The sequence below is a fragment of the Chinchilla lanigera genome, unplaced genomic scaffold (assembly GCF_000276665.1).
Source record: "Chinchilla lanigera isolate Chin_1 unplaced genomic scaffold, ChiLan1.0 scaffold00036, whole genome shotgun sequence".
Lineage (NCBI taxonomy): Eukaryota > Metazoa > Chordata > Mammalia > Rodentia > Chinchillidae > Chinchilla > Chinchilla lanigera.
Window position 1 is genome coordinate 18,529,906 of NW_004955437.1, and position 9,366 is coordinate 18,539,271.

Sequence of the window (9,366 nt, forward strand, 5' to 3'; positions counted from 1 at the left end):
AAAAAAAAAAAAAAGCTTAGCATTTTATTTGCACCTACTAAGAACTCAAATTTTAGTTGTATTTCATACTTTCCTTAATTTGATATAAGGTTATAATGCAATACCAATTAAATTGATAATAAATATTTTATAAAATTTGATACAAATGAAAATAAAATTCACTAGAAAACTAAAGTGCACACATATACTAAATAATAAATTGTTGTTTAATAAGCACTGATAAATCTGCCCTAAAAGGTTTTTAAAATATCATAATATTTCCACGTATGATGGTATATGCCTACAATCCCAGCACCAGGGAGGCTGAGACAGGAGCATTGCTGTGAGTTCAAGGCCAGTCTGGGCTAAGTGAGTTCAAGGCCAGCCTGAACTGCATAGTGAGACCCTGCCTCAAAAACCAAACAAACAAAAAAATCATGAAATTAAGTCAAATATACAAAAATGTTTAAAACAAAATAGGTTTGGTCGTATCAAAACTTAACTCATACCTGACTTTGTCCATTACAAAAAAGTCCAGGCTGGTGGTTTAGCTCAGTGGCAGAGCATGTACACAGTACACACAAGGCCCTGGGTTAGATTCCCGGCCCAAAGGAGGGCAGGAGAAAGAAGCTGTGAAGAAGCCAGTGGTGCTTGCCTATAATCCCACCTACTCAGGAAGCAGAGGCAGGGGAATCAGATGTTCAAAGCCAGGCTGGGCAACATAGCAAAACCCTGTCTCAAAATTAAAAACAAAAACAAAAACAAAAAAAGAGCTGGGGCTATAGCTCAGTGGTAGAGCTAGAGCACCCCTGCGCTCAGTCCTAAGAATTGGGGGTGTAAGGGGGAAGGTATGAAGAACATTATAGTTTTCTATATTTTTAAAGAGGAAATCTTGACTAGTGAAGAGACAATTGGACCTGAATATTTTAAAAAATCCATTATACAATAAATACCAAAAGGAAAGCAAGGAAATGGGAAACATCTGTGTGACACTTATAAATTTAAAAAGAGATACGAATCACAATATAGAGAGAAGTGGTGGAAATACATAGTTGGTATATTAAATCTTCCTGATAAGGCATCAAATTAATATATTAATTCCTTAAATAAAATTAAATTCTTTCCCATGGCCTGCAAGGCCCTACATAATCTCTTGCTTACTGTGTGATCTCACTTGTGCTTTTCCAACTCTGGTTACCATCCTCCACCCACTCTGATGATTTCTTCCATTTCAAGAACATGCTATGTACTTTCCCTCAGAAAAATGTTCTTTCACATATGCTACTGTTTATCTGTGTGGGAAGCTCCCTTTCTCACTCTTCGGACAGTAAACTTTTCAATCTTTAAGTTTCAAATCTGCCCTACCTGGTAACTTTACCTCAAGTGAATCCCCCTATAATGCTTTCTCCAGCACCCTGCTCTCTTCCCTACAGGCATTTACTACCTTTTATGTTTTATTTGCTTTTGTCAGTCTCCCTCACCAGGCTAAGAAACCACGTAAGTCTCACCCCATCTCCCCAGGGCCAACTACAGTGACAATAAATGTATTCAATACATACTTCTTGAATAAATACTGAAAACCCCAATATCACATGATAAAGGAAAACTCCAAATGTGATATATTAACCTGAAGAAATATTATACAACTATTCAAATGGATCGATACGGAGGTAGTAAACACCTATGACATAATGATAAATGAGACAAGTGAACCACAAAATAGTATGCACACATAGTAGTATTAAGTAAAAAATAGAGCATAATACTGTTATGTAAACCATGTTTATAACTTGGCCAAATTAAATATAAACAGAAAGAAGATAGAGTAATTAAAAATACCTATTGCATCAAGGTGATAAAATTATGTATAAAATTTGTCTTTTAAATTTACTTTTGGCCAGGTGTGGTGGCACATGCCTGTAATCCCAGCACTCAGGAGGCTGAGGCAGGAGGATCACCACGAGTTTGAGGCCAGCCTTGGCTACATAGTGAGTTCAAGGTCAGCCTGAACTACATTAAGAGATCCTGTCTCCAAAAAAAAAAAAATACTTTTAAGGTTATTAGTCTTTTAAAATGTTTTATAATACAAGATGGTAAAAAATAAATAAGTAAAAATCACTTCTCTCATCACCTAAATAACAATGAATGAATAACACTGAGCAAATATCCTTAGTCCTTTCTTCATATACAGAGTCTGCCAAAAAAAGTATATATACTTTGCCATAAAATGAATAGTAGTTCGCCATAAAATAAATGTGTGGAAGCTAATGGTCACCACTTTGAGCACCCCTTATAAATGTAGAGGCCCAAGGTAACTTGTGTTAATCTCATGACGTCTCAATGCATGTAGTATTAAAATGTTTATATAAATATTTCTTTTCCTGATGCATATATTTTTTTGGCAGACTCTATACATGCAAAAACTGTATGTAAAAACAAAATTAGAACCATAATATGCATACTACTTTTAACCTAATTTTTTCTACTTAATAAGTGGTGGACAGGTTCACCAGTGTACAGATCTATCCTACCTGCAGCTGTTTAAGTCAACCACTAAGCATTTCTAAGCCTCAACTACTGAATCTGTAAAACAAAGCAAATAATGGCAGGAGGTGAGGACTGATGCTTCTTTACAACTACAGTAGAGAGTGGTAAGTTTAAAATGTATAGAACCAGTGCAGGAAAATGAAGGAATGAGATATACAGACAAATCCTAACCCCCAAAACAGTCTCCCAAGAACATCATCAGATGATAACATACAACTCACACCATATCCCCAGGAGAAGTCCGAACTGCCTTCTGTAGAGATCCCTGTGCCTGTATAACTTGGAAAAGCAGATCTCGAATTCCCAGTGCCAGTTGATGTAAAAGGTGATTCTTGGGTGATGTCAGATTCACTAAACGCACAATTTGGAAAGATGAGAGAAAAAAGAAAAATTCTCATATTTCCTCAGGTTTCTGCAGTATTTACTCAGCAGCTTAGCAGATGATAAGCAGGTGTACAAATACATCCACAGAAACAAAAATAAATGAAGATTTTCTAATTCCGATAGAATTGATGGCATTCGTTCCAAACGATTCCAGTCATAGTTTACTATGATGAGTATTTTAATATTCCACCTAAAACACATAATCTTGACATCTAAAGATATTTCAGAGCTAGGTATGGTGGTGCATGCCAGTAATCCCAGCACTTTGAGAGGCTGAGGTAGCAGGATCACAAGTTTGAGCCCAACCCGGACAACTTAGCAAGACCCTGTCTCAAAATAAAAAAAAAAATCATAAGAAGGCTGGGGATGTCTCTCAATATAAGGCCCTGGGTTCAATTCCCAATAATGGGGAGGAAAAAAGGATATTTCAGAAATGTTAATAGTAGTAATGAACTTGTGTGGTACTTCTACATATATTAACCTACTTTCATGGATATTTTATCCTTAATACCACCTAGAGATGTACAACTCAGCTAACTCCATTTAAAAGCATAGAACCTGAAATTTAGTTTCATGTTTTAAAACTAGATTTTATATTTTTCTATGACGACACAATGCTTCTCAGAACCCTCTTTGAAGTTATAGCCTCTTCTATGCTATTTCTTACAATAACTGTAGTTAATATTTACTCAGCATTTACTATACGCCAAACATTATGTCAGATATCACATACACACTTTATCTCATTTAGATTCACAATACCCTAAAAGAGGTACATTATAAAGTAGTAACTTCTTCAGTGTTACCCAGTTAATAAACGTCAGTACTAGGTTAAAAATCCTAGGACTCCTCCTGAATCCATGTTCTTAACTACTTCATAGTACTACTTCTCAAAGGTTAGGAAATAAGCATGACATTGTTGCTATTAGCTGCTTCAGAGTGAAAACTGAATAGTACTGAAAACTTGTTTATTGACTGATTTTTGAGAGGAGGTCTTATTTTGTTGCTCAGGTTGGCTATGAAATCCTGAGCTCAAGCAATTCTCTTGTGTCAGCCTCCTAAGGTGATAAAAATTCTTGTTTTTATTTCATTAGCATAGGCTTGATACCAAAAAAGCCCAAAACCTTTGCCATTAGCAAGTACAACAAGCAAACAAGTACACTTTGAATTAATTACCTTTGGGAACTTGTATCTTTTTCATGACTGTTACTGGCAGAAGAAGTTTCATCTAGTTGCTCTGGAAGGGGATGATGATTAAGAGCGTTTTTTGTTATTCCTTTCCTGTGAAAAATAAAGTTATATTTCCTGTAAGGAGGAGATAAATACTTTTCAGTAACTTAATGTAGACGTTAGTCACTCTGGAACTGTGCTGTCCACTGGGCTAGCCACTAGCCACTAGAAGTTAAAATATGACTCACTGGTACTGACTGTTTTAAGTGTACAGCACTTTGGGTTTCAAAATTTTAGAACAACAGGAATAATGTGCAATATCTCATTAATATGATTACCTTTATTACATATTAAGATATATGCTGGGGTGCCAGGTGTGGTAGCACACGCCTGTAATACCAGAACTTGGGAGGCTGAGGCAGGAGGATCGGTGTGAGTTCAAGACCAGCCTAGACTACATAGTGAGACCCTGTCTCAAAAAGACAAAAAAAAAAAAAAAAAATTAAATTAAATTTAAAAAAAAATATATATATATATATACATATTACATATATACACACTGGGTTAAACAAAATATATACTTAAAATTAATTTTAATGCAAACTGAAAATACAGTAGGATATTACCAAATCCCTATTAGAATAGCTAAAATAAAAAATAGAGAATAACACTAAATACAGGTGAAGATGTAGAGTAGCTTGCATGTATCATAAACTGTTGGTGAGAATGCCAAGTAGTATAGCTACTCTGGAATAGTTGGACAATTTCTTATAAAACAAAACACATGTATTTACCAAAAGACCCTAGCACTTGCACTCTTGGGCATGTAAATCTAGAAAAAGAAAAACCTATGTTCACACAAAAACTGTACACATATTTTCACAGTAATTTTACTTATAGTTGAAAAAGAACTAGAAACAACTTGAAAGTCCTTCATTGTGTGAATAGTTATACTCTGGTAATAGGATGTTATTCATCAATTTAAAAGTGACACCTGTAATCCCAGGCTGAGGCAGGAGGATTGCTGTGAGCTTGAGGCTAGCCTGGACTACATAAGCAGAATTCAAGGCCACCCTGCACTACATAGTGAGACCCTGCCTCAAAAAACAAAACAGAAACCTACAAAATGAACTATTGATAAATGTAATAACCTCAATGTATCTCAAAAGGGGTATACTTAGTGAAAAAAGCCAAAGCCAGTTGCAAAAGGTTACATACTATATGCAACATTCCATTTGTATAACATTCACAAACTGCAAAACTATACAGATAGAGAACAGACTGGTGGTCACCAGAGGTTGGAGATAGAGTGGATATGACTATAGGGCTACACAAGGAAGTTTCTTGGTGGTGATAAAATAAATGTCTATCTTGATTGTAGCAGTAGCTACAAATGGGACCAAACTGCACATAATTATGTGTACACACATACGAGGAGTGGATATAAAAACCGGTGAAAACTGAGTAAGGTTTGTAGTCTAGTGTAGACTAGTACTGTACCAATGCCAGTTTCCTTGCTTTGGAATTATACTGCTAGGATTAAGTTACTTAAGATGTTACCATTAGGAAGAAGCTGGGGGAAGGATTCATGGGACTCTAATATTTTTGCAACGCTGTGTGAGTTTAATTTTTTTAAAATAAAAAGTTAAAAGTTCACTTTTTTATGTGACCACATTAAAAAGTTAGAAACTGCATATGTGGCTTACGTTTCTATTGGACACTGCTGCTCTGGAATTTTTATTATCTTCTGGACATATGTATTAGAATAAACTGGGGTCAGTTATATTTTCCAGTCCTATTTATCTACATAGAATTTCCTTCCCAACAAAATTCTGCAAACAAATAAATTTAGGAGACATGATAGGTTACACAAAGCTACGCAAGTTTCTTTTTAAGAGCTTTTCTCAGGGCATTTAATATCGAAATATATATTATAAATCTCTAATACCTTTATTTCACAGGAAAGGAAACTGAAGCATGAGCAATTCAAGTAAACTGTTTAAAAGTTATACGGTTAGAAAAGAATCCAGCCAGAAACCAAGTGTGACTTAAAAATATGCTTGCTATTACCATGTACAGTTAATTAATTAATAAGTGAATGGCTACTAAAATTACATAGCTCAATGAGCGGAAAAATGGATTTTTTTGGTTTGTTTTTTTGAGATAGGGTCCCACTATGCAGTTCAGGCTGGCCTTGAACTCGCAGCAATCCTTCTGCCTCAGCCTCCCAAGTGCTGGTATTACAGGCGTGTACCACCAGGCCCAGCAGATTTGGATTTTAAAGCCCAGACTCTATTGGCTATATTATCTTAATATGTGTAATCTTTCTGATATAATTTAATTTTCTAAAAAACGAAGATAATCACACCCATTTTACAGAGTTCTTACAAGGATCAAAAAGTGAGTTTTTCTGAAAGTGTAAAGCATTAGTAAATGTAAGACTGTAATTATCGTACTTGCTGAAGTACAACACTTTACTAAAAGTAAAAGGTGAGTCTTTGAGCCAGAAACACTTGTTTTCTAAAGGCTCAGAAGCAAAACTGTTGTTTATAGGTTCTGATGCTTAATTGCAGAGGTGCTGAGGCAGTGAATGGTTTTAACCAAAGGTGCAAAATTAGATCGACACGAAGTTTTTTTGACAATGTTTGTACTTCTCAGCTCCACACTACTCCTGTGTGACCACTGACACATTACAATCTTTTTTTTTCCCTTAGGTACTGGGGTTTAACCTAGGGCTTTCACCCTGATCTACATCCGCAGACCCCCTCCTTTTTCCTTTTTCTTTCTTTTTTTTTTTTTGGTTGGGCCTTGCCAATTCGTTGGGTTGTCCACACTGGGCTCGAACTTTTGATCCTTCTGCCCTTCCTAGCCTCCTGAATAACCAGGATTACAGGAACGCGCCACCGCGCCTAGCTGCATGCTACAGTCTTTAAATCTGGGATCTTCATCTGTAGAATATGCAAATTATTCTCGTAGGGGTTTCCTCGCGGACAGGATTAAATAGGCTAATACATGCAAAAGAGCTTTGCACGGTGTCTGACACCAGATGTATTCAACTTCATTGTAGCTCTGAGGTATTAATAACTTTTCCAGTTTTTGACAGTGGGGCCCGAAGCACGGAGGGAACTGCAAATGCCTTAGGAGACCCAGCCCCTAAACTCACTTAGTACAACACAGGAAGTCCAGTCTTCGTACTCTATAAGGGTGACACGCCCACCTGGAAATGGGAGGGACAGGGGCAGTTCCGCCCGGCTGGAAGGACAGAATTCCAAAGAATATTTTCCTTCCCCCAAACTGAGAAAGGAGCGAAGAGCCGGCCCGGGAGGGTCCCAGAGCGCCCGCGGCCCGCCCCAGCCTCCCCCGGCCCGCGCGGGGGCTGGCTGAGCAGCGCACTCACAGCTCCAAGCTCTGTGGCACGGCTTTCCGAGTGTATCTGGAGATCATCCTCCTCCTCCCGAGCCGGGACGGGTACGCCAGGATGGGGGCCTCCGGGCCAGGCGGTTTCGCCGGCTCCGGCTCGGCCCCCTCCTGCCACCTACCGGCGCCGTCTCGCCCCGTCGCCTAGACTCCGGACAGCCACTGCCCCAGGGTTCCCACCTCTCCTGGCCTCCGACTTCCCAGCTTTCCCGCGAGGACGGAAGTGACGAAGGCACCCGGGCGCTAGCCAAATAGTTCCGTCGACGCGCAGGCAAGGACAACTAATAAGGTTCCGGGAACTGACTGGTTTCAAGACGGTGTCGCGGAACTTCCGCTGCTCGCAAGTTCCAGGGAGCGTCGGGAGCCAACCTGCTTCAGATTTTGGCGGCTGATGGTATTTCCCGAGTCAAAGTGGAACAGGCGACCCAAGAAGAGTGCCCCGGCAGCGACGCGCGGGAGAAGACCTAAAACTGTAAGCGGAATTGGTTTTGTTTTGTCGGACGGAAAGAGGAAGCCTCGTTTGAATAAAGAGCACGAGACTCCGTTAGGCCCTTTGCTGCTCCGTCCCTTCCGTGCATTCAGTGCTCGCATTTGTACAGTGAGCGGTTAACCTGGGCGAGTCAAGCAAGGTTCTGACGCTGTAAATTCCCCATACTAAGGTGTACTTGGCGTGTAAGGTGTGTGGATAGAATATTGCGTGTCCTGTTTTAAAGGGCAAATGGATTTAGCCTGTGATGGGTGGTGTCTGGGTGGAAGATGCAGGCTCCTGATCAGCCCATTAGAAAGCCAAGTACTAAGCTTAAGCGTCCGAACCGCGGCGTTAGGGTGTCCATCCAGCGCGGTGCCCGTCTGTACCAAGCTTCGCCCGGCAGCAGGAGTAGATCGGTACTCTGGATCTTAAGGAGAACCCTTAGAAGATAAGGGGATATCTACCAGCTCGTGGTTTACCGGAGCCATATCCCCTGAAACTTGAAAAAAGGGACAAGTTTAGGACCGTTGTAGGATCAAGAACGTGGGCAAATTATTTTGAGGTGAAATATTGAGACGTGGGTATTTCGTAGTTTTAAAATTCTACCATGCCATATTACATATTATAGCGTTTGTAAAGGGAGAGATTTAAATTCTGTAGAGGAATAACAATTTTAAAGCAGGGAGGGATTTTAGAGCTGGTAGAGTAACGCTTCCATTCTACAACTAAGGAGACGTCTCCAGAAAGAGAAAGTGAGGGGCCCGGAATGATGCAGCTAATTAATGGCAGAACTGGGACGTTTGATGGTAAACAGTGGGTGTTGGTGTCGTGTTGTTCACGGTGTGTTACACTGTTGCTAGGTTTTTTTTTGTTTTTGTTTTTGTTTTTTTTTTTCGGTACCGGGAATTGAACTCACGACCTTGCGCTTGCCAGGCAGGCGCTGAGCTAAATCCCCAGCCCCACACTGTTGCTAGTTTAAGGGCAAAAGCATTTATTTATTTGAGAGACAGTGTTTGTTGCTCAGGCTGGTCCTGAACTCCTCCTGCTCTCAAGTGATCTTCTGCCTAGCCTCTCCAGTAGCTGAGACTACATGTGTGCACATTACACACAGCCATATTTAAAACTTTGTTCTTATTTACTTGGATTTCCATTAACTGTGTATCAAGGTTTCCTTTTAACATAATTTTAAGTATAAAGAACAGAGCCTTAAGTATAAAATGTCATTAAATGAGAAATATTTAGTAAATATATGTTGGTAACATGATCAAGACAAAAATCATAGGATGGTATGTGAATAACAGTTTCGGAAAATGTTGTTAATGGAATCACCTAGAAGAGCTCAGGGAATAGGATGTTATTTGTACATTCTTTTTCTTCTTTTTTTTTTTTTTTTTTTTTTT

General features: G+C 39.1%; 2 protein-coding genes across 7 annotated transcripts in view; one reads left to right on the plus strand and one right to left on the minus strand.

The window, feature by feature from the left end:
* Nucleotides 1-7,724, minus strand: part of Fam149b1 (family with sequence similarity 149, member B1) — a 45,171-nt gene extending 37,447 nt beyond the window's left edge. For 2 of the 6 annotated variants that reach the window (XM_013516752.1, XM_013516750.1), the window contains exons 1-4: nucleotides 7,478-7,722; nucleotides 7,244-7,297; nucleotides 4,087-4,191; nucleotides 2,748-2,877 (exon numbers count right to left, since the gene is read on the minus strand). In XM_013516752.1, coding sequence (XP_013372206.1) covers nucleotides 2,748-2,877; nucleotides 4,087-4,191; nucleotides 7,244-7,297; nucleotides 7,478-7,524 — 336 coding nt within the window. In that variant the 5' untranslated portion in view covers nucleotides 7,525-7,722. Of the gene's footprint in view, nucleotides 1-2,747; nucleotides 2,878-4,086; nucleotides 4,192-4,418; nucleotides 4,482-7,243; nucleotides 7,298-7,477 lie in introns of those variants that run through there. The other 4 variants (XM_013516751.1, XM_005389991.2, XM_013516753.1 and 1 more) reach the window with 4 other exon arrangements.
* Nucleotides 7,725-7,820: 96 nt separating this feature from the next.
* The window catches only part of Ecd (ecdysoneless homolog (Drosophila)), a 29,145-nt gene continuing 27,599 nt past the window's right edge, over nucleotides 7,821-9,366 (plus strand). Inside the window, exon 1 of the mRNA XM_005389989.2 lies at nucleotides 7,821-7,969. The gene's annotated coding sequence lies outside the window, so the exon portion shown is untranslated. The remainder of the gene's footprint in view (nucleotides 7,970-9,366) is intronic.